General features: G+C 47.7%; 1 protein-coding gene across 1 annotated transcript; it reads right to left on the bottom strand.

Moving 5' to 3' along the window:
• Nucleotides 1–812: 812 nt before the first annotated feature.
• On the bottom strand, nt 813–19,871 carry FFAR4 (free fatty acid receptor 4). The gene is made up of 3 exons (XM_059398149.1): nt 18,904–19,871; nt 10,433–10,561; nt 813–3,315 (listed from the first exon to the last, which is right to left on the bottom strand). Exons 1-3 carry the CDS (start codon nt 19,468–19,470, stop codon nt 2,926–2,928), a joined length of 1,086 nt encoding a protein of 361 aa, XP_059254132.1. The 5' UTR covers nt 19,471–19,871; the 3' UTR covers nt 813–2,925.
• Between the last annotated feature and the right edge of the window lie 5,589 nt (nt 19,872–25,460).

The following is a 25,460-nucleotide window of genomic DNA, read 5'->3' as shown; positions in this document are numbered from 1 at the left end:
TCCATGAGGAAGGTGGGATGGTGGCTCACCTCCAGCCCTTCATGGTCTCTAGCACTTAATTCACTTCTTAGTTCAGATGTGGCCAAAATGTTGAGGTAGAGCTGGCTGGGCGCTTCCCTGGAGGAAGGAGATGGGGCCCTGGAAACCAGATCCAGGGGAAGATCGTGGTGCCTCCCGCTGGAGTGCAGGAAAGAGGCCAGCTGGGGATAGAAGTAGCGGGGCCGGGGGGATCACCAGTGTCCACACCATCGGTGGCACCATGAACTCAGTATGTCACCGCATGCAGAGCCATTTGCCCTCATTCCTCGGGAGCCCCTGGGAGCCTCGGGGCTTTATCTGGAAAAGGCATCAAGGTTTTGGTACCAGTCTTGGTTTTAAGTCAAAATCCAGCTCAGATACATATTAGCTGTGTGATTTGGAGATGCTTATGTGGCTTCTGTGAGCCTCACTCTTGTGAAATAGGGGGAAACAGTACCTGCCTGATGGGGTGTGGTGAGGGTTCGGTGCGAGCACTGAGAGGCCGTGCAACCCCGGCGATGAGGCCAGGCTGACAGCTAGGAAAGGTGTCTGGAAGCAGGGCAGGGCGTGTGCTCAAAGAGATCGCTGCCTGCAAGCTGGCATATCAAAGAGCCAAGGGCACCCTGGGTCCCCCCGCTTCGATGTGCTTTGTTCTCCCAGCAGCAAAGTGGGGAGATAGGCATCTGGATATGGGAACGCTCTGCCCACTGTTCACACTGGACAACAGGGGTCTCTGGGCCAGACTCTCCAGCCTCGGTTTGACGATCCCAGACGCCTATTAACATAGCCACACCTCACTTCACAAAACAACTTTAATGCACCAAGATGAACAAAAAAAAAATCTGTCTTCTTTTTCTCAAGCTTGTGATCCCCATAACTCTCACTTCAAAAACAAGCTGTTCAAGAAACCTTGTGAGTGACAGCAACCCGCACTCATTGACTCTACAACAAAGATTCGTTGACCCCCTACTGTGTACCAGATCCTAAACTGCTGCACATGCCAGTCACTGCCCCACCTCCAAGTAACAGTTCCTCTTTGGCTCTGGTTTCTTCATCTCAGGGATATTTCATAAAACCAAAGACCTATAAATATAACCCGATGGCTTCTAATATCGTATCTTTGGCCCAAGTCCCACATCCCTGCATCCAACGGCCTACTTTCCATTAGCATCTCCTTGGGATCTCAAATTTATAACCCCTAAACAAAACTCTTGGTTCTCCCACCTGCCATTCTTCTAGTCGTTCCCCTTCTTATGGCCTGGCCCGCCATCCACCCACTGTCAGGAGTCACCCTCGAATCTTCTCTTTTCCCCACGTTCTACATCCTGTCCATCAGTAAATCGAGCTTGCTCCCCAAAGTAGTCCTGAGATCCTTTCTCACAAACCCCCACGAAGGCCCACGAAGGCCACCTCCCCCTCTGACTTTCCTCTTGTTCTACTTCAGTAGCCGCCTAAATGGTCTTTTTTTTTTTTTTTTTTTTTTTAACTTCTTGCCCCTTGGGGCACCTGGGTGGCTCAGTGGGTTAAAGTCTCTGCTTTCAGCTCAGGCCATGATCCCAGGGTCCTGGGATCGAGCCCCGCATCAGGCTCTCTGCTCGGCAGGGAGCCTGCTTCCTCCTCTCTCTCTCTCTCTGCCTGCCTCTCTGCCTACTTGTGATCTCTATCTGTCAAATAAACAAATAAAATCTAAAAAAAAAAAAAATTAATAAAAAAAATAAATTCTTGCTCCTCAAAGTCCATTTCCTGCACAGCAGCCAGAGTCACATTTAAAGATACAGGTTGGGTCATAACAGGCTCCAGTTGCAGACTTCCAGTGGTTGTCCACTGAACACAACAAACTCCCTATGTAGCCTCCCAGACCCTACTCGGTCCAGCCTTGTACCTTCTCTGGTTTTAATCAATGGGTTCCAGCAGGGCACCCCTCTATCCTGGCACAAAGGACAGTTTGTAGCTCAGTCAATAGTTTGCTTCCCCTACACCAAACGTCTTTGCACCAGGACCAGTGTCTGCGAGGTCTGCAAAGCCCTGCTCCCCTGGATTCAGATGGTTGGCTCTTTCTAGTGGTTTACCTTTTGGCCCAAAAATCATCCCCCAGAAAGGTCTTCCTAGACCCCTCCCCACCCCATCCAAATAGCCATCATCGTCCTATTTTCTTCATGACGCTACTCCACACTCTATGGACTTCTATTTATATTATCTACGGATTTCTGTTTAGGGCTTCACCCCCCACTGAACAGAAGGTAAGTAAGCTCCATAAGGGTAGGGGCCGGGGCTGTCCAACCACAGCATGTACTTAAGAGGACCTGGCGGGGGATTAGTGAAGGGAATCTCTTGTGCTTTCACATTCAGTGTTTTGAATCATCCTTTCTCCTCTCTGATTTCATGACACGGCTTTTCCTAAAGAGGTCCGTGGCATTTCTTATAAGTGAAAAACTAAAGTCACCTTTAATTATTCCTTAGAAATTCCTCAAGTGCTTTTGACATTAGTGAATGGTCTTGAGGCCTTGCACGTCTGGGGAGGGGAGTACCTAGATGGCCGTGACACCTTCAAGGAGAAATCTGGGCCCTGGATCATTTCCAAGACTCATTTCAGAAACCAGCTTTACACATAAGAGATGGGATTGCTGAAGTTATAAATAAAAATTCATTAAACTCAATCATATTACAAACATACTGAAAAAAGTTCCTATTTAAAAGGAGCCCACAGCAAAACATTTTTATAAAGGGCAAAACTGTTATACTGAACGATCACCCCTTAATTGACGGGTGCTATAAATGTGTGTTTGCATAGGTTACACTTTCTTGAAGCAGGCTACATGGATGTGACAGTCCTGGAAATTAATTCCCTTTGAAAACATATTATGGTCTTCCAGAGGGTGATCAACTCTGCCTATGGAGAAAATTTAATTAGTTGGAAATAATAGACAGATCGTTTCTTCTGACAGACGTATCTGTAAACATGGCTCCCTTTTCCGGGTAGAAGAAGCAGTGAAAAATTCTCCTCCATTCATTCCTAAACAGTGACATGTTATAGAGAATGGGGTTCAGGGCTGAGTTGGCAAATGTGAAGGCCACCACCCAGAAGAAGAGGGAAGGCCAGATGACCAGGTCTTGCTTGAAGTTCTGGATCAAGATGAGGAGGATGGTGATGATGATGGGGCTCCACATGATGAAGAAGGAGATCATGAGCAGGAAGAGGGTACGGAAGAGCCGGAAGTCCTGCTGGGACACACGGATGTGGTGGTTCTCTGAGTAAGCTAGGTTCACCGTGAGCCTCTTCCTTGACGCCTTTGTGATCTGCAGAAACACAAAACAGAGCCAGACCACTATTTACTGCAGGATGTTGGGGAGTTCGACTTTGGAGGAGCAAAGAATCCATCCTTGGAATCTGCCATCCTTGTTGCCCTGGGACAATTTGGTTTTGGAACCTTGGAATGAGAGCACATGTCTCAGCGGCCTGGCAGCTGCCTGCACTCAGGATGCTCTAGGGAAGTGGGGGAACTGGCCAACCCCCCTTCCCCGGAAAGAAGGCAGAAAGTCATCCATATCATAAATGGAACTGATGCAGAGAAGTGAAAAGGCTAAACTGGATGGTCTAGAAGGGGAAAAAAAATGAACAGAAGCACATTGCTATGGTCTGAATGCATCCCCCCCGTGATATTTTGTGATGCAGCCCAAACCAGTAAGATGCACATCTTCCCTCATTATTTCTTTTCTTTTCTTTTTGAAAAAGATAAGTAAGGAAATGTATAAAAGCAGTATGTACAAAGGCAGTACAAACTCAACCAATATGATACTGATGCAGGTCAAATTAAAAATGTTAGATCTGGGGGTGCCTGGGTGGCTCAGTGGGTTAAAGCCTCCGCTTTCAGCTCAGGTCATGATCTCAGGGTCCTGGGATGGAGCCCCGCATCGGGCAGAAAGGAGCCTGCTTCCCATCCCCCCACCCCGCCCCGCTTCTCTGCCTGCCTCTCTGCCTACTTGTGATCTCTGTCTGTCAAATAAATAAATAAATAAATCTTTTTTAAATTTATAAAAATAAAAAGAAAAGTGTTAAGTCTGTGGCCTCCTGTACCCTTCATTTCCACTGGCTGGAAAAGATCAGTGACCAGGGTCCTGGATGTCCTTCTGGGAGTGATCTGCTCTCACACACATGCCTGGCCATGGGAACACTCACGGTCTATACTTCTGCTTTGCACACTCATGGGACCAAGCCACACACCCAATTCTTAACCCTTCTTGTTCACTCACTATATTGGTGCTCCTTCCATATCTGACCAGAGAGAAGGCCCCTCATTCCTGTTATCTTGTCAGTGGTTCCAGAGGTTCCAGAGTCTGGCTGTACCCAGGATTTATCCAGGCCCCTACTGATGGGCATTTTATTTATTTTGCATTTTTTAGGGGAAGGGGTACTAGATGAAATGGCAGCACACACCCCTATCCATTTCCCCTCCCCTCTGAGTTGTCGGGTGGCACAGGGGCAGTGGAGATGGCATGAGGGTATGGCCAGTCGGGCAGAAAGTGTGCACCGAACCCCCACATTTGGTTCCTCTCCTTTACAGGAAAAATTGAAATGGATCCTAGTCTTGCCACAGGCCCCCGAGGTGCGGGCAATAGAAGGATGATGGAGATAGGAGGTTGCTCATTTGCTAAGATAGCTGCGGCCAGGAATCAGCCTGAAAACGATGCCTGGGGTGTGGGCCATTTGGAAATGATCACCTGATCAGTGAGATCTGTTGGCACCACCCCCAACTACATAGAGACCGACCCATAGAAGGGGACTGTCCCCTCATAGGGGTGGTCACGTAAGGGACGATTCCAACAGCAGTCTCATCGTTTGTGCTGTCCACATGGCTTGGCCAAAAGACTAGAGTTCCGCATACAGTGTCTTAGACATATTTTGGGGGGTGGTGTTGATGTAAGTTCCTATTTATCGAGCACTTACTATGTGCCAGGCCCTGTACATTATCAGTTCTGTGACAGAGGTGCTTTGATGATCCTGATTTTACAGAGGAGAAAACAGAGGCTCAAAGAGGTTGAGGAACCTTCCCAGCCGTACCCAGCTAAGCAGTCACAAAGCTGGGTTTCAAAGCTGGGCCGTCTGACTCCAGCCCATGCTCTTCATCTTAAACTAGCTCCTTCCTACCCTCTACTATTTCCGCCAATGGAAATCCTCCTGCCTGACCTACAGTTCCAAGCTTTAATGCCAGCAAGACCGAGAAGGCTTCCTGGTTCCTCTCCCACGTGGCATCCTGCATGCTTTGTTTCACATACTCACGTGGCCCTTGCCACGTGACCTGTGTCATGCGGCCGACGCTGCCGCATCAAGGCTGCCTCTGACCACCAGCGGACTACAGGCTCCCTGGGAGCTAGGCCGCCCCAGGGCTTCTGCGGGCTGACTCACGGTCTGAGTGGGTAAGTGGTTGGGTCTGTTTTTAGCGATGACTGATGCTTCCATTTCCTCTGCCTGTGATTCCCACAGCTTTCAGGGAGTGAGAAGAAAATGGGCTTATTATAATCCGGTGTGGCTCCTTCCTGCTCCCCTTCCCACGTTTGATGACGAGACTAGTTAACTTTTACCCAGGCTTTAAAATGTCTTGTCATTGCACAGAACGCTTCATGTGTTTCAGGAGAAATTCAATGTTCGACTAACTTGACGGTTAACTTTAATCCTTGAAACAGGCCTATGGGGTAGGCTCTGTCATTGCTCCATTTTGGGGACAAGAGATGGAGGCTCTGAGATGTGAAGTAACTTGCTCAGGGCTCATGGTCAAGGGCGGGAGGGGGAAGCACACCTCAGGGGGTGGTGTCTGAGCTTTTCTCTGTGGGGCTGTGGGGAGAGAGGACAGTGTTCCCAGGAATATGGTCCGTGGCCACCATGTCCAAGTCACCAGGCAAGTGTCTGGGCCCCTGTCAGATGCTCACTTTTGTGGGTCTGAGTGGGCCCAAAAACTGCACTTCTCACAAACCAGGACTCCCAGGTGGTCCTGCTGACTAAAACAATTTAGGGTGACAGATTTGGGATTTTTCTCCCAGTTCTTTGAAGTGTCACTTTGTAAACTGTCCTTTTGAGACACACTGCCTTCAGACCCGTGTGAGGATCTGAAGGGAAACTTCTCTCCACCTCACATCTCTGCCACTCCGTGCCTCCACACCATGGTTGCCAACGAGTGGGTGCAGGGAGACGTGGGTCCTCACTAACACAGCTCAGGCCCAGGGGGTTGGCCCTCCTTCAAGGGCTCCTGTGTGAGGGCCGGATGTGGAGAAGGGGCTGCATGTTCACAACCTAACATCTTCATGTTTAGCTAAAACGGAGTTCCTTTCCCAGGTGAGCGCTGAGATGGGGAGGGTTGTCCGCTTCAAGCCAGATACTCACTCGGCGAACATTTACTGAGCCCCTACCATGTGTCATGTACTCTTACAGGTGCTGCACAGTCAGCAAGCAAGTAGGGAGCCCTATCCACCCTGCTTTCCATGCTAGGGTATACATGGAGAATGAGGAGGGGGAACAAGAACTGTACAAAACGGCCCAGGGCTAGAAGCATCTCATCTCGCCGTGGCAGTGGTTGGTTGCTGGGGGATGATGTAAACTAAGCCCCACGAGCTAGAAGGAACCACCTCACTGAAGGCACTTGGGAGTGACCAGGAGACTAGTACTCTGGGAAATTATTGATTGGGAAAATCCACCAAAGGTTGTAATAGTACACCTGAGTCATGAGGAAAGAGGACGGAGGGAAGGCAGAAGGGTGGATAACGTGGCCCTGAGCTGGTGGAGCAGCTCTAGGAGGAAGAGCCCTGCTGAGGCCTGCTCTCAGTCCTTGCATCTGGCAGAAGCACCCCCCGGAGCAGGGACATTCGAGCAGTGTTCCCCAAAGGAGATCCACAGGGTGTCAGTGCAGAGAGATGCTCTGTGGGGAAAGGGGGTCTGTGGTCGGATTTGGCAGCGCTGCCTCCTCTATTCCTGTGTTGGAGACTCTCAAAGTACGCGAGCCTCATCGAGCCCCTCAGAAGTCCTGCAGTGAAGAAACCCACTTAGCCCTGATCAATCAGCATTTCCCAAACTCATGGGGTCATGGACCCCTTTTTAAACATCTAGCAGCCCATGGCACTCTAGAGAGGGCTTTTGGGGAGATGCTGCTTTAGAGGAATAAAAGATCAGGGTGACTTTAAAGAGGCACTTCTCGGGCCCATACATGGAAACTGAGTCAGAGGCCACACTGACAGGCCAGAGGAGGGAAAGGGGTGGCGGGTGGAGTTACGTGTCCTCTGGCTTCTGATGATTTGCTAGTTGTGTCTCTAGGAAAACAGCTGTTTAACACTGATGTTCAATTCATTTTACAGAGTTACGATCTTGACAGAAGAATCTCAGCTGAAAAGCTGATCCGATGTTTCTGAGTAATGAGTATCTTCAGCGGGAGAGAGACAGGAGCAATGAGGGCCCGTGCAGACACTCCATCCATCTGGCAGCTTTCCTGCTTCCGAGTTCCCCACCCGGCAAACCCACAAGTCCAAAGCCGGGACAAACAGCACAGTCCTCCCGGGAAACAGGCAATAGTAAGTTTGGCTGGTGGGGTGGAAGGTAAATTTTTTTAAGTCTTCTATTTACATTGGTGTGATTTTCAAAATCACAATGCTAGATCTCTTTCCAATTAAAGGCTAGCAGCCTGTTCAAATTTTTATCATGTCTATACTCTCATTTTATTGTGTTAAACAATCCACTGAGGCCTATCTAGCTCGACAAAACTGATGCCCACAGTAGTTAAATGACTTGCCTAAGGTCACGCACTGATAAAGCTTGGACTAGAATCATGGTCTTAGGCCTTTTTGTTCAGTGATCTTCCCTCTGTGCAAAAAGAGACAGTACCGTAAGCCCTTTCAGTGTGACCCAAAGTCTGCGTCTTCCTCATTCAGTGAGTGTTTACGGAGTGTCTACAATGAATAAGCCAGGCTCTGTGCTAGTCACAGAGCTACAGCAGGAAACAAAACAAAGTCTCAGTCCCCATGGAGTTGTAATCTAATGAGCAAAACGGATGCTTTACAAATAAATACACATAAATGGAATACAACAGGGGTTATAAGTCCACTGAAGAGAAATAAATCCAGGTAGTAAAGGATTAGAGAGTGATGAGGAGGGTCTCTGGGGAAGAGCCTTTTGAGAAGAGACCTTCTAGAGCAGGGGAGTGGCCCACACAGAAATTGGGGGAATAGAGATCCAAGAGAGGAAATCACAGGTGCAAAGGTCCTGAGGCAGTCCTGTGTTGGCATGTATGAGGAAGAGCAGTGTTTCTGACCTGTCTCCCAACAATCCTGCACTGTCTGAGCCATCGCCATTCTGCAGATGAGGGAGCTGAGGTTCACAGAAAGTAAGTATCTTGCCAAAGGCCACATGGCAAGGACTCAAAAACCCAGGTATTAGAAGAGACCTTTCTTGTCTCCCTGTCTGCCTTTTGTGGCCCTTTCCTCTTCCCTCTCCTTCCCCTCATTTACTTCCTACCTCTGCAGGGCACTCAACGGTTTGCTGTGTGTTTTCACACTGAGTCCCAGCACCACTCCCTTCAGAGTACCAGGGGTTCATAGCATTGAGCAACAGCACCATTGTCTATCTGTCCCTCCCCTTTCTGGGTTAAAGCTCCTTCTGGATCAAGAATGTGACCTGCTCACTCTTGACCAATCTCCACTCCCCACCAACACGCTGAATAGAACAGCTCCTTAGCAAACGTCTGAGGAATTAAAGTGTTGGACCCTGGGGCCAGACTGCTCGAGTGTAAATCCTGATCCTGCTGCTTTTACGCTGTGTGATCTTGGGCAAGTTACTTAGCGTCTCTGTGCATTGGTTTCCTCATCTGTAATTCTTAACAGGATTAAATGAATTTGTTCCTGACACATTGTAAGTATTTCATAAATATTTGTTAAATAATTTTTAAAGAATTCATTCTAAATTCTATCTTCCTCTTCCCCTTACTCCTTTTCTTTTAAGGTAATGACAGCTCATACTGACATAGCATTCACACATGTTGGGTCCCCATTGCAAGCATGTTACAGACCTTAACTCCAGGCCTGAATCTGCCTCATACCCTTGAGCAAGCCCCAGGCTCGGTGTCACTGAAGCAGATTCACAAGTCAATGGGTGGGGAAGAGTCTAGAGAAGAGCATGGCAGGCCATCTCCCGCAGGACCCAGAATCAGCAGACCTGGATGGAGCTTGGCCTAGTTTTGGGTTCTGAGCATTTAAGAAGCTTACAGATCCTCAGCTACAAAGAAAGGGCCATAAAAGTGCCCAGAGACCAAGCGGCACCTACAAGGCCCCACTTCAATAAGTTCATTTGCCAGGGGACCTGTAATATGTGATAAAAACCGAGATTCAACAACTATAAACCTCCAAGAAGACTCAAGGTTTTGCATTAAACCTTCTGAGATGAGCATGAACACATGCCATTTGCCAGCACCGTGTGAATGGGCTGCGTCTGGAGGTGGGAGCCAAGCCAGCAAGGTCCCCTCCATTGTCTCTGGACATACTCACTCTTCAAAGGTAGAGATCACTTCCTGGTTCAGCATTCTTTGCAAAAGTGCCTTCTCTGGAAGTGTGGGGTAGCAATTGGGAAGGATCTTCTGGTAATGTTCTGTTTCTCATTTTGTTTCTGGGAGCTGCTTCTAGGAGTGAGGTCAGTTTGTGAGCTGTGCCTGTATGCCGGGTTTGCTTTCCTGGATGTATCTTATACTGCAGTGAAAAGTTTTTAGACATGTACATTCTCCATCACTATACTGCTGTTTGTAATGGGATATCAAGGGACTCAACCCAAAGCCCATAAAATAAATTATGTCACATCCGTACAGTGGAACACCATGACTCTATTAAAAATCATGAGGCAGAGATATAAAAACAAATATGGATAGATATTGCAATCTCGTGTTAAGCCAGAAAAGGAAATTACAAATAGTGTTATCTCAAATCTGAAACAAACAAACATTGTTTTGAACCATGACATATGGTTGCTATTTGACCATTTTATATCATATATATGTAACATATATATGTACACATGGCATCAAAGCATGTATATAGGTAAATTTGTAAGAAAAATAACCTGAAAATGTACTTTGAACTGTTAACAATGGGAGTAGATGTTTAGTTTCTGCATTATACCTCTCTATATGTCTTTAATTTTTTATAATGAGCTTTGTATTACTCTAGGGGTCAGCAAAATAATAAAAATCTTAATAGTGGTCACAAAGATATCACTTTAAAAAAAAAAAAGAAGCCAAACTCTTGCCCCACAGTGTTGCAGAGGGGCAGACCTGGGCAGGGAGCCAGGACTGGTGTGAACCCTAAGGTAACTTCTGACCTGGCAGGCTGATTCTGTCTAAAACATTCCAGCCTCAGTGGAGTTCAGCTATGGTGCTCGAAACACACATACCTGTAAAATTTTGGAGTAGCTGATCACAATGAGCAATCCTGGCACCAAGAAGTTCAAAGTTGCAAAGGACACATCCCAGGAGATTTCTCCGGCAATGCTGGGCCAAACCAGTGTGCAAATCGAAATCTCCTGTCACAAGAAGGAGGAGAACATCATTTCCATGGTGGCTACTTATTTGGTTTTAGCTCAGTCCCAGTAGGAGGGTACCTGACACCATTACACTGGTGTTAGCACGATGCAGCTAGGGTGACAGCACAGCTCAGCATCCCCTCCGCCCCCCCGCCCACACAAACAAGCTACGAATCACTTCTCTCTGACCCTCAGAATAACCACAGTCATTATGCCCGTTCTCCGGGAGATGCAGCTGGATCCCGGCGTCACACACCAGTAACAGCTCAAGTTAGTTCCTGGGCAGGACTCCAGCCCCAGTGCTCTTTCCACTTGCTTGGACTAAGCGGCCAAGAGCCCTTGAGCCTTCTCTGCCAAGTCCCTCACTTCACAAATCACAACCCGAGCCCTAAGAGGTTACATAGATTGGAAGTGACATGCTGCACACAAGCATAGAGAAACAGGCACGACATTGCAATGCAGTCCACTGCGACGGCTGAAGGCACCAGAAACAATGTTAAGGCACGAAGGTTCATTTAAGGGACGTGGAAATGTCTAAAATGTGTCTAGCTGCATCAAAGAAAGCCACGGCTCATCCCAAGACAATACTGAGGCCCAGACTTGGAAGCTCTATCCTCACAGGTCTCTCCCAAACAGAGTGGCACAGTACAGCCCCACACAGGTCTCCAGCGTTCAAGATGGAAAACTACCAGAATGGGGCCAAAAATCCTGGTTGGTGATCTTGCTGCTGTCAGTATGTTGTGAATTTAAGGGTTTGACACTAATTACCAACCTCAAAACATGTGGGGACCTTATTACATAATTACCAGGAGCCGCCACAATAATCTCCTCCAAAGAATAAATAAGTCAACAAAAAGAGATCTGTCTGTCTGTCTCTCCTCCCAAACACAAATTTCCCATGTCGGCTTGACTGTAGGAATAAAACCATACAGAAATCAAGTTGTCCTAAACATGTCTAACACATAGAACAGGCTTTCAAGAGCACATCCTGTGTAAAAAGAGCATATTATTGACTTCTGGTGGACAAGGCATCTTAACGAACTGTAGTCGTGGGATTCACTCATTCATTCAGGCAACATGTGTTGAGCCCTAAGCAAAGGCAAAGAACTTTTGTCAGAGACATCATAACTGGGTGCTCAAACTCAAAAACAAACGAAGAGGCCCTTCTTTTCCTGTACGGTATTAACAGAAAATAGTAAGTCTGATATTCACCGAGCGTTTATTCTATGCTAGGAAGCACTTTACATACATTATCTCATTGAAGGTTCACAACAACCATATTGAAATGCATGTTATTATTTTTCCCATTACACAGAGACGAAAACTAAGGCTTAGAAACTTCTTCCTAAACCAAGAGCCTAAGACACTAAAGGTGTAGTTCTTTTTAATCACGTAATATCTTCCCCAGAGAGCTAAGTGGTTATAAAAAGAAATCCAGGGACCTACCAAGAAAACTCTTAAGGCAAGTCAAGGAGGGAAGAATACTTTAATCGTATTTGTACCTTGAAAGGGGGGTAAGAATGTTGCTTCCTTTTCCTATCTCATTTAGATGGTTCAAAAATGTACTAGTAATTCCAAAAACTTGTTCCTTCATCCCCATCCCCACTGTCCATGCCTGGGGGGACAAAGTGCATTAGGTCTCTCCCCATTGTGGTGACTGGAAAGAAATGCGTGTCTGTCAAGGAACTTCTGAGTACTGGCACTGTGGTGATTATCTCGAGATGATCTCTGCCCACCATGCCCTCAGTCTACTACGCTGGTGGGCAATATGGACCAGCAAACACACGGAAGCAGCCATCAGAAGAGACAGATGCCAGTCCCGAATGTGCCTTGGTCTCTGATTTCTATACTTGAGCTAGGAAAATGCACAGGGAGGGCAGAAAAACAGACCCCAGAACCGTTTCTTAAAACCCCCAAAGGCTTCCACCTCTTTCCAAAAGCCTTCTTCAAAATTTCTGCGGAAATCTCTCCAGGCTTAACAGGATTTTGTAGAATGTGTAACAATAGAGCCAGATGTCCTCCCTACGATAGGAACAAAGAAGTCGATCCCCAAACACTCTGCCTGTATGAGCCCTGCGCTGCTGAGGAAAATGCGTAGGTGTGAATGGACAGACACCTGTGTACACATCCCCGCCCACGCCCACACACGTATGCGTAGACAAAAGACTGAAAGGATACATTCCAGAAAGTTAAGTGTCCATTTCTAGGTGGGACTCGTTATTTTTGCTCTTTTGGCTTATCTGAATTTTCTAGAATGTGCCCATATTAACTTAGAAAAAAAAAAATGGCGGTAAAAGTCCATTTTTAAAAGAAATGAGGATCAAATGTTAAACACAGATTACCATGCTAGTTTAGCAAACCTAACCAGCAATTCTTCCAAGAAAAACAAGGAACTCATCCAGGAAGTTCCCCAGTTTCATGACTGATGAAGACGCTCCTTTACCTTCATGGAACTCACTCCAGGCACAGAGTGTGAGAAGGAGGGAAGATGCAAATTTTGCACAGCACCCCCGTGCGTGACGGAAGAGATGGTGCTGCTGGCCCGTGTGGACTTGAATGACGGATTTATAGGCTCTTTAGAAAGCTTTATATGGTATGAAGTGCAGTGTTTACCCTCATGAAAAAATCTAACAACAGGCACCAGGTCCACAGTCAGAGAGCTGGCCTGATATTATAATTTTGTTTTTGTGGGAAAATCTGACTTATGTTATTCTGATCCTAGGTATTCTCTCCTGGGCTGTAACTTAGGAGGGAGCATGGCAGTAAGTCGGCTCTGGAAGGTGGAGATGTGAATCTTGTAATATTCTCTATACTTTTCCTGCACATTTGAAATGCTTCCTGATTTTAAAAAAGGAAATTTGAAAACCCAAAGGGTGAGGCCTGCTTTGTCGCTGAGCTACAGAAGCAGGGCTAGCCAACTCAATGGCTGTCCTTTAATTGGTTTGTTCAACCACTCCTGACTCGAGCCCTGGTGTCTGCCCCACTGTGAGACCACAGTGAGAATGGGCAAGGTGAGGCCCCAGCCCTCAAGGGGGCCCTGATGTGCTCAGGGAGAGAGAGAAGTGTAAGAATCTTCAATACAGGGCAGGGAGCCCCAGTGCTCAGAGCTACCGGGGACAGGCGAGCACAGAGGACAGCACCAATCCGCAGGGGTGTGTCGGCTGTGCCTGGAGGACTGGGGCTTCAGTCAGAAGAACAGGGAAGCTGGAGCTCAGCGTTGGGATCAGGAGGGAGGAAGGCAGGAGGCCACATACAAGGGTCAAGTATAGTTAAGGGTGACTTGTATCCCCAGCCCAACCTCCACCTCTTCCGGGCAATCTCATCCATGTCCATGGCTTCTTTTCCAAGACACGGCTGCTTTTTCCAGCCCTGTCTTCTCCTAAACCCCAGACTGGCCCCTGTGCCCTGAGGACATCTCTGAAGGATGCCTCATAGGCATGTCAAGCTCTGATGTCCCACCCCAGAAGGCTCCGTCTCCTACCATCACTGACTCGGGGCATGGAGTCACCATTCCCTATGCTGCCAGCAACCTGAGTGTGGGCTTTCTGCTGTCTCCTTCCTCCCTCCCCACTCAGAGGGAACCTTTAAGTTCTGCCCTACTAGCTATCCAACAGACCCCTGTAAGTCAGTCTCACTAGCGCACCCCTCCCAGGCCAGGCCGTCTCTCGCCTCGTATGCCTCCCTCAAGGGGCATACCTGGCCTTCTCCATCTGGCCCCACCACTCCTTCCAGCACCATGTCTTGCCAACACATGGGTTGTCATGCCTGCAATGTCCCTCCAATTCCCGACATCCGTGGGGATAGCCAACTGCCTTTCATCTTCACCTACAGCTAATATATCACCCATTCTCTTCTGAGAAGACTCCCCTGTGGATGGGGCATCTATCTCTAGGCACTGCTCAAATGAGGACCCCTCTCCACCCTGGCTGCCCACTGCTCAAATGAGGACCCCTCTCCACCCTGGCTGACTTATTTGAAATGCCACCTGATGCCAGCTGTTTCCTGCCAGCTCCTCAAATGATGCTTCTCGGAGTAATCCTGAGGATCCCCTTGTAAATCATTCTCCCTGTTCCACCTCTTTGAACGAAACGGAGGACTTCAAGATCACTTTAAGGAAGCGGGAAACCCAGTGAATATCCCCTTGCCAACCAGCTTCCCAACAGAAATGGAAGAATTTATCAATGTGAGAGAGGAACTTTCTTCTGTCTTAAAGGTATCCTCTAATAATACCAAAGGCAAGCAAACGGTGTTTCTCTCCTCAGCCAATTCACACTCAGCAGAGACACGATGGCGTTCAGGCCTGGTATTAAATTGGGGCAGGCAGAGCTGTAAGACAGAGGGCTCCTAAGGAAGTGTGAACTTGCGGGAAAAGACACAGGGAGAAAGACAGCCCCGGGCTAAATTCTAGTTCCGTCTCTTGGTCTCTTGCCTGCTCCGTGACTTCAGGCATTTCCCTCTTTGGAAAATGAACATACCAACACCTATTCATAGGGTTTCTGTGAGAACCAAACTGGGCCAGGGTCCGAGACCACCAACATTGTCGATCCGTGCACCTCCTTGAACAGGATGCCATCTTGGTCACGTGACTCGTGGTGCGGGCAGCGGGGAGGGGTGCTCGGTAAATGTTTATGCAGTGAACAGGCAGCACATTCTGGCCAGGGTGGACAGTCCCCCCCAACCTGCTGATGAGGGTCAGTGCCCTAGCAGAGCCACAGCACACAGAGGCAGGAATCCTGTTGGAACAGGCTGTGTTGAGCTGGCTGAGATGTCTCAGTTGCTAGAATGTGCCCACCCTCTTAAAATGGCAGTCTATTATTTTACAGCAGTCAGAAGAATTACACCATTTAAAGAATGTTTAAAATATTTGTAACCCAAGATAAGGAAACTAATAATAGCTACCAATTCTTGAGTGCTTAACTCTGTATGTGCCAGGCGTTGGACCACTCACTGAACCCTGGTCCCCACCGCAATTCTATAAGGCTCTACTGTCATCATGCCCATTCTGCAAACGAGGAAAGGAAGGTACAGAGTTGGGGGGCACTTGCCTCTATCGCATAGCTCCTAAATGCCAGAGATGGGATTTAGACTCAGAATGCTGGACTCCAAAGCCCACACTCTGAATACGAAATTAGCTAGCATTTTTAGCATGACTATCATTTCATCCTCGCTACAGGGAAACTTAAGGGAGGCTGGTCACCCTGGACTGGGAGGCACCCACTGCCCAAATGGACGAAGGTACTCATGTTCCCTTTTTCGGGAGCTGGGGCACTAAACTGGCAGAAAGCTCTGTGAGGCACTGTTTCCCTAGCTCACGCTCCTCAAGAGGAGGCAGCCAGTGGGTGCTTGAGGTTAGAGAGTTCCCTCAGCCGGTGGTTTGAGTCGGAAAGTGTCCCCCATCCAAAAACTTCCGTATTTAGTGTCCAAGTGGGAAGGGGCGGGCAGAATCTGCAGACAGGAAGCTGGGAATAGAGAATTAAGAAAACAAGCTTTTGCTAATTTTAAATGTGAGACTCTGTTCAGTCTAGCCTAGATCTTTCTCTCTTTTTTTTTTTAATGGCCACACTCTTTTTTTTTCCCCCTGTTTCTCATTCTTTTCAACTTATTTCTTCAATCCCTGAGCCTCAGTTTGCTCACCTATAAAATGAATTGTTTCCTCCATGTTCAGGTCACAGCCCTTGAGGAACTGGGCAGTTTTTCTATTTCTTGGCTTATTGGCAGGTGCATGTGTTGGGAAAAGACAAAAAGGATGGAGAGTTCAAAAGGACCATCTGGTTTTTCATGACAAGCTCCCTTGCTCCATGTCTACTAATTTCAGGGCTAATGGATTGTGGCCAACTCGCCTAGCTCTCAGTCTCCTGAGGTGCTTCTGAAGGGCTTTCCCAGTGGCTTTGCCCAATCCCTCCCCAAAGGCTCTATGACCAAGAAGGTGTTTCTGCATTAATACAAGAGGGGTCTGCATGCCCACTCCAAGGGAGAACCATGACATAAGTCTCCATGGAAGCCCCTCATAGCTCAGTTCTGATCATGGGAGTGCCATCGGGGGCTCCAACCACTGAGACACCCTACCAGAAGTAAAATACAGGTCACAAAACAGGGCAGTTCCTCCATCTGAGCGAAGGCCTTCTCGCTCAAACCACCACCTGTGTCCACGTAGGCAAGCAGTTTTAGTCTGGGAGGGGACAAGAGCCTCACTTTTTTACCATTATTTGCCAGTTAAGTCCAAGGGTACCTAAAACAGTTGTAAAAGGGAGGGGCGCAAGGTACTTGTCTGGGAACCTAAGATATCCTGAAGATACATTCTATTAGATCTTTAATTTCCCGAGTGTCATTTTTTTTCTGTAAGGAAAGAAAAAAATGGGGAAAAGTCCCTCAAGTTCTGCGAAAAATACAGAAATGCTGTTATTCAGTGAAAGAATGACTTAAAAAATCAAAGGACTGATGGCAAAACCTAGCCTCCAGCTGATCCAGTGGGTCTGGGGTGAGGCCTGGTCTTTCATTTATTTCTGAAGCATCTGAGTGATCCACTTTGATTCTCGAGTACATATGGGCTGAGGAGGACAGGATTACCCACTAGGGTCCTTGGTCTGCTATGCTGATGGCACCTTGATGGGCAAGGTTGGCAATGGGCACGCTCAGCTGAACCCCGCCATCCTGGCCCCCACTTGAGGGGGCATGGCCACAGGCGTCCATGTTCTTTGATCAAGTGCCACAGGCCTGACATGGTTCCCGCCTATTAGTCATTCAAGGCCTTAAAACAAAACAAAACAATCAAACCCCACAATGTATCCCATGCAAAAAGTAAACAATTAGGAAAGAGACTTTTAGGTCTGATTTGTGTTAAAAAGAGAGAGAGAGAGAGAGAGACTGTTTACATGGATTGCAGACTTCTCCTCACATGCCATTAAAAGGCTTGTGTAAGAGACGGGTCTGGGAGACCCCCAGAGAAGCCCACATCTGCATCGGTGCCCCAGAGCACATACACAGGAAGGCATCCTGTGCTCAGACGACACCCACCTACGCAGCAGGAAATCTTCCTCCAGGTCACATCTCACCTACCTTCCTACCTTCTCACTTCCTTCTGGTCACTGAGCAGGACTGTCTTTGGAACTGGTTTGTGACAGTTTTGCTCAGGCCAGAAAACCAGTGAGTTGTAGAGAAAGGGAGGGGTGGGAAAACCCACTTAGGGGCAACCTTTGGAGAGGCTGAGCCCAGAGCAGGACTCACACCTGCCTTTATAAAGGGCGCACAGACTTAAGTTCTTTCTCTATCCCTCCCTATGAGGCACAGAAAACCTAGCCCATTGGGAAGACAGCCAGAACCCTGGCCACTGTCCACCCCGGCCACTGTCTACCCGGCCGGCCCGAGGTGCCGCATCTGGGATTGAATCTCGGCACACAAACTCCACAACAGCGCAGTGGGGCAGCAGCAGGAACAGATGAGGACCACAATTTTGGACCGTGATTCTGGACTGCCCAACCCGAGTGGACCCGAGCCAATGTCATGCACTGCCCGGAGAACTTTTTTTTTTTAAGGTCATGGACCCCCACAAAGATCCTAATGACAACTCTGAACACACAGCTCAGAAGAAAGCTCATCTCCCAGCCTCCGTAATCTGCCCAACATTTGGGCGCTTAGGATGCTCTGAAGCCACCCACCATGCAAGGCTCCAGGCAAGATACTGTGGTCTAGTCCAATCCTTCTCTCTCACAGTTGGAAAAGCTCAGGCCCCAGGAAAGTATTACAACACCCCTAGTGGCAGCATCGGGTCTGGGGCCCCTGGGTCTCTGCTGCCCTTTCTCCCTGGCTCTCTGCTCCTGGGTTCTCAAAGCAGGACCCTCACCCAGCCAAGGCTGAATGTGCTGAGCAGGCTTTCAGCTCCTCCTCGCACTTAGGATGAGATACCCCGAGCAAGTCATTCTGTGGTCCTCAGCTTCCTCATACATCAAGTGGATGTATGCTAGCACCCACCCTGCTAGAGAGCAGATTTCAATATACACGAGTGCCATTAGCCATTCCGGATGCTCAAAGTTCCATCTGGTTGGCTCCTACACTCCCCGCTTATTGCACTAACCTCAACATAAAGAGCAAACTTTGCAGGCATTTGGGGGACTCTATTTACAAGGCTTTGAAAGGCCTTTACGGGACCTAAGTTGCTGCAATGAAATTCAAGAGCTAAAACTTCAGAGCACTGGGCACAGGGACACAACGATTAAACGCAACAAATTGCCTATTCTCGTTCTGTTGTTTTTGGTTACTCATTGCCCCGGGTCATCGCTTCCGTGGAATCCGCGCTCGCCAGCCCGCCCCAGACACCTGCCTGGCGCGCACCGCCCGGCGCTCACCTGGTCCTGGCCGGAGGGCCGCTGGGGGACCACGCGGAAGAAGACGCAGAGGGGTAGAGCGGACAGCGCCGAGTAGCCCCAGATGAGCGCCAGCAGCGCGGCCCTCGCCCGCCGCCCCAGACCCCGCAAGCCGCGCTGCAGGCGAACGATGCACACCATGCGCTCCAGGCTGACGGCCGCCAGGGTGAGAATGGTGACGCTGCCGCTCAAGCTCATCACGTAGAAGAGCAGGTGGCAGGCGACCGGGCCCAGCAGCCAGGCCTCGGTCCATCGCACGGCCAGCACGGGCGGGATGGCGCTGGTGAACAGCAGGTCGGCGCAGAAAAGGTTGAGCACCAGGCAGGCGGTGTTGCCGCGGCGCCGTCGGCGCGCCACCAGCACCAAAGCGCACACGTTGCCCAACAGCGACACCGCAAAGATGAGCGCCAGCACGACCGTCTCCACAGCGGTCAGCACCAGCCGGTGGTCGCCCTTAACGTCGGAGAAGAATGGGAAGCGGGTGCGGTTGGCCCGCTCCAGGCTACGCGGTGATCCGGTGCCCGCCGCCTGCGCGCACTCAGGGGACATGCCGGGCACCCGGGCGGCCCGCAGCCGTCTGCGAGCGCGCTCATCTGGGAGGCGACTGAGCGCCAAGGCGGGGAAAGAGGGAGGGAGGCGGTTGCGACATCTCCCCTCTGGCCCCCTCCCGCCGCAGGAGCGCCGGCGCTGGGCGTTGCGCACTGAGCCCGGGGCGCGCGGGAACGAGGAAGTGCCAGGCGTCGCGCTGGAAACACCCGGGCTCGGCGGTGGCCTCACGCCCTTGGACTCATGGGGGAGGGCTGGAGGGGCCGGGAAACCCCACCTAGAGAAACCCCTGGAGACCCTGCAGGGCCTCCCCAGCTTTTGTCGTCCTCCAAGGGTGCCCTGTGTGTGAAACCCTTAATGCATTGAAATAAAATTGATTTAGGGGTGTCAGAGCTGGACTTTGGAGATCATTTGGGAGATCCGTGTTGTTCTGACTTATCAAAGAAGCCCTATCTAGGTGACTGGGGGTAGATTCCAAAGCACTTCTGCAATGGGCCCAGATCTTTTTGGGGGAGAGGGAATCGTTTATCATTGCTTAGTAACATGTGACCTTGGCTAGATTATTTTATTTCTCCTTTCCCCAGGTTTTTTTTTTTCCATCTATAAAATGGGAATAAAATATCTCATTGGGTAATTGCAAGGATCATAATAAAGAGATGAACACTGGGCACATAGTAATTGCTCCTGAAATGTCATCAATTATTAGTTACTATAATAAAAATGTATGTACATTCTGCATTCTGAGCAACGAGCAAGGATGCAAAAATGCTTTCACATAAAAAGAGTGAGGTCCCAAAAGTCTTGAATAAGCTTGGCACCCCAGAAAGACAGACATTCCACACTTTTCAGGCCGACACACAGGCTGCGAATGTGTCTGAGAGACCCCACTGGGCAATCCAGTCCCCTTATAGATAAGGAAACAGGCATAGGGAGAAGCCGCTTGTCCAAGCTGGCTCCTGGGTAGTGATAAGAGCAGTGCCATCCCCTACCCTGTATCTTTCCACCACCCCCACATTGTCTAGTTTTCTGTTATAGTCAGGCAGTATGAGAAAGAAAAATGTGCTTGTGGCCCTAGACCCAGTGACAACTTCCCTGGATGGCCACCTCCCCCACCACCTCCCTCCCCTTTGCCATACTCCCAGGCCTCTCCCAGTGGCACCTTAGGTCTGTGTATTTATTCAGGACTTGGCACACCAGCCTGAGGTGCTGCCTGGGGAGGGGATGCAGTCTGCTTATCACTGTGTCCTGTGTTGACAGTGTGACCTCCGACCCAAAGAGCAGATTTCATGTCCGTGGAAGATGTTCAACTGGAAACTTGAGGAAATTCAAGTTGTAAAACAACCAGTTTGCTTTCTGACGCTGTTGAAACGGGGCAGGAGATTGAAAGAAAGGGACTCAGACGGGATTTAGCAACTGCCTGGGGTCAGGGTCTACTCTTTCTTTGTGCGAGGGAAAAGAGAGCTGGGTGTATGGGAGGAGGACAGAGCGGGTTGGTGGGGGCAGGGGGTGGATTCCATTAGCATGGGCTCGTGTGCCACAGGGACAGGACGGGTTTCCCCAGAGTGGGCGACCAGGGTGGGATGGCTGGGCCAGAAGGCCTTCTCCATCATTACCCTCCAGGTTCTTCCAATGGCAAAAATAGTGAGTGCAAAGTTGCCCGAATTTTCTACTTTTTACATTACGTTCATGGTACCCCCCAGGCCAAAAGAAATACCCGACAGTTTCATTTACTAAGCAGCTGGGTCCAAAGGCTTACTAAGACTTTATGTCCTATGAGCTTAGTAGCCATCTGGGAAAATAAACATTAATGAAAAAATAATTTTCTGTTTCATTCTTAAATAGACATAGTGACTTCCTAATGGGATGGGCACACCTGTTGAGCGCCACAGAACTGGGCATCATACTGGACACTGCTCTCATTTCCTGCTCCACAGTGATTTTTGTGTGTCTGCTTTTTATCACAGTAACCCCTGAAAACTGGCTTTGTAAGTGGGATCCAGGCTGAAACCGTGAACAACCTAGAGCTGGTAGTTCTTGCGGCGTCCAGTGGATAGATGTTGGGTAGCCCTGTGTTTCCCCATGCGCCCAAGCATCGTCAGGCATGTGGCGAAGATCACAGGCTTGGAAACTCGCCTGCCAAGATCAGAATCCTGACTGGGACGTCTGGGTGAGTCAGTCAGTTAAGCGTCTGCCTTCAGTTCAGGTTCTGATCCCAGGGGTCCTGGGGTCTGGCTCCCTGCTCAGGGGGAAGTTGGCTTCTCCCTCCTCCTCTGCCCTTCCCCCCTCCCCCAGTTCATGCTCCCTCTCTCACTCTCTCTCTAAAATAAATAAATAAATAAAAACTTTTTTTTTTTTTTAAAGAACGCCGACTATATAACTCACTAGCTTCTTGTGTCTCAGTCTTCCGTATCTAGAAAGAGTGTAATAATAAGTACTGATCTCTTAGGGACTGGAGGGGATTAAATGAAGTTCCTATACGTAAAGTACTTAACACACTAGTCATCCAGGGCTCAACAACGTTTATGGACTTAAGGACTGACCACACATCCTTGTTTGCTGAGACAGTCTCTGGTTATGAAATTATTGTTAGAACATTCTTTTCCTCTCAAATTGTCCTGGTTTGGAGGATACAGTCTGTAGCCATCCTACCTTACGTTTATCATGGAGTGCTCATCAAGTCACCACAGAGCTGGGATTTAAATTTAAGTGGTTTGACCTCAGGGCCCCTGCTCTTAACCACCAACACACACACACACACACACACACACACACACCTGCAGCTGCAGAGACATCAGGAGACCTTTTTGGTTGTCACAACTCAGGGGTTGCCACTGGCATTCAGTGGGTCAGGGAGAGGCCAGAGCTGCTGCTGGACCTTGTCCAAAGCACCAGACAGTCCCACAATAAAGAATCGTGTAGCCCCCAAATGCCAGTAGTGTTGAGATTAAAGACCCCTGTAGCAGAGGTATGGCTCACCAGGAGGGACCTCCTGCTGTTGATGTTTGTTGTAAAGTCCCACCTGGTGGCAACAGCAAGAACTGGTATTATTTTCCTGGTAGGGGGGTTCACGGAAACTCTGAAGTCCCTTGAGCCAAACCACAGGTGAGACCTGGCTTGGGGCTCCGGCCCCAAGTGCACACAGCTATAAAATATCCTCGGTCCACGGGACAGGATGTGAAGTCATCAGGGTGGACTGACCTCAATAGCTCCTGGGAATCAAGACAGCCGGCGCCTGCAGCTGGGCCCTCGTTGTGAGAGTGGTATTTATTGCTCATGGTTGTTAGTTACTATTATTACTGTGACTAGGTGAGATAGTTTGAAATCGTGATGACCCCAGTTTTGACCTTTTTTCTCAAGATTACTTTAGCTATTTGGATCCTTTGTGGTTTCATACACATTTTAGGATTATTTATTCTATTTCTCTATAGTTCGTCATTGGAATTTTGATAGAGAGTATATTGAATATGTAGATCTCTTTGAGTAATATGGACATTTTAACAATATTAATTCTTCCAATCCAGAATCTTCCAATCCAGAATATCTTTTGCTTTTATTATGTACCCCAGGGGTACAGGTCTGTGAATCCTTAAGCTTAGACATTTCGCAGCACTCACCATAGCACATACCCTCCCCAATGTCCCTCTTGTCACCCAACCACCCTCTTCCTACCCACCCCTCCCCCCAGCAACCCTCAGTTTGTTTTGTGAGATTAAGAGTCTCTTATGGTTTGTCTCCCTCCTGATCCCATCTTGTTTCATTATTCCCTCCCTAACCCCTCCAACCCCCCACCCTGCCTCTCAAATTCCTCCTATCAGAGAGATCATATGATAATTGTCTTTCTCTGATTGACTTATTTCACTCGGTGTAATACCCTCTAGTTCCATCTACGTCGTTGCAAAGGGCAGGATTTCTTTTCTTTTGATGGCAAACACAGGATATCTTTCCATTTATTTCTGTCTCCTTCAATTTACATCATGAATGTCTTGTAGTTTTCAGAGTGTATAGGTTTTTCCATTCCTTGGTTAAAGTTACACCTAGATAATTTATTCTTTTTGATGCAACTGTTAATAGGATTGTTTTCTTAATTTCTCTGATATTTCATTATTAATACATAAAAACACAAGAGATTATTTTATACTGATTTTGTATCCTGCAACTTTACTGAATTTGTTTATTCCATCAGTTATTTTTGGTGAAGTCTTTAGTGTTTATATAAAGTAATGTCTTCTGCAAGTAGGAACAGTTTTACTTCTTCCTTTTCTATTTGGATGCCTTTTATTTCCTTTTTTCTGGCCAGGGCTTCCAATACTATGCTGAATAAAACAGGTCTTGCTCTTGATATTACAGGAAAAGATTTCAGCTCTTCACTATTGAGGATGATGTTAGCTGTGGGCTTGTCATATGTGGCCTTTATTATGTTGAGGGACATTCCCTCTATAACCACTTTGTTGACAGTTTTTTCTTTTTTATCATAAGGATGTTGGATTTTGTCAAGCACTTTTTCTGCACTATTGAGAAGATCATATCATTTTTATCCTTCATTTTGTTAATGTGGTGTATCATATTGATTGATTGATGGATATTGACCCATCCTTGCATCCCTGGAGTAAATACCACTTTTTTTTTTTAAAGATTTTATTTATTTATTTGACAGAGAGAGATTACAAGTAGGCAGAGAGGCAGGCAGAGAGAGAGGAGGAAGCAGGCTCCCTGCTGAGCAGAGAGCCCGATGCGGGACTCGATCCCAGGACCCTGAGATCATGACCTGAGCCGAAGGCAGCGGCTTAACCCACTGAGCCACCCAGGTATTGTTAAATTTGGTAATATTTTGGTAATATTTTATTGAGGATTTTTGCATCTATGTTCATCAGAATAATGTCTTGCAATTTTCTCTTTTTGTGGTGTCCTTCTCTGGTTTTGGTATCAAGATAACGCTGGTCTTGTAAAATGAGTTCGGAAGCTTCCCCCCCCCACCTTCAATTCTTTGGAAGTGTTTGAGAAGGATAGCTATTAAATCTTTGAATGTTTGGTAGAAATCACCGGTGAAATTTCGGTTCCCAGACTTTTGTTTGTTAGGTGGTTTTTTTGTTTTTTTTTTTTAAAGATTTTATTTTTTTATTTGACAGAGAGAGATCACAAGCAGGCAGAGAGGCAGGCAGAGAGAGAGAGAGGAGGAAGCAGGCTCCCTGTGAAGCAGAGAGCCCGATGCGGGACTCGATCCCAGGACCCTGAGATCATGACCAGAGCCGAAGGCAGTGGCTTAACGAAACTAATAACTAATAACCGAGGTGCCCCATTGTTAGGTGGTTTTAAATTACTGATTCAATCTCCTTACTAGTAATTGATCCGTTCAGATTTCCTAATCCTTCATGATTCAGTCTTAGACAATCGTATTTCTAGGAATTTATCCATTTTTTTAGATTGTCCAATACATTGACATAATTGTTTATAGTCATCTCCCATGATCCTTTGTTTTTTTAATATATCAGTTGTAACTTCTCTTTCATTTCTGATTTTGTTTATTTGAGACCTCTCTCTCTTTTTCTTAGTGAATCTAGCTACCATATAATCTGGCAATTCCACTTTTCGGGGTTTATCTGAAGAAAATTAAAACGGCTAATTTGTAAAAATATATGAACCCCTATGTTCCCTGCAGCATTATTTACAATAGCCAAGAGTACTTCTCAACCATAAAGAATGAAGTCTTACCATTTGCAACAACATGGCTGGTGAGGGTATTACGTTAAGTGAAATTAGTCAGACAGAGAAAGACAAATACTATTTGAGTTCACTTATGTGTGGAAGCTAAAAAAATAAGACAAATGAGCAGAACAAAACAAAACTCAGAGAATAGATGGAAAGGAGTTTGTGGAGTGGGTAAAACGAGTGAAGAAAATCAAGAGGTACAAAACTTCCGGTTATAAAATAAGTAAATCATAGGGATATCATGGACAACATTGGTGACTAGAGTCACCAATATTGTATTGCATATT

This window comes from Mustela nigripes, chromosome 4, assembly GCF_022355385.1.
Source record: "Mustela nigripes isolate SB6536 chromosome 4, MUSNIG.SB6536, whole genome shotgun sequence".
NCBI lineage: Eukaryota > Metazoa > Chordata > Mammalia > Carnivora > Mustelidae > Mustela > Mustela nigripes.
The sequence above is the reverse complement of the archived record's forward strand: the minus strand, read 5'-3'. Positions and strand labels throughout refer to the sequence as shown.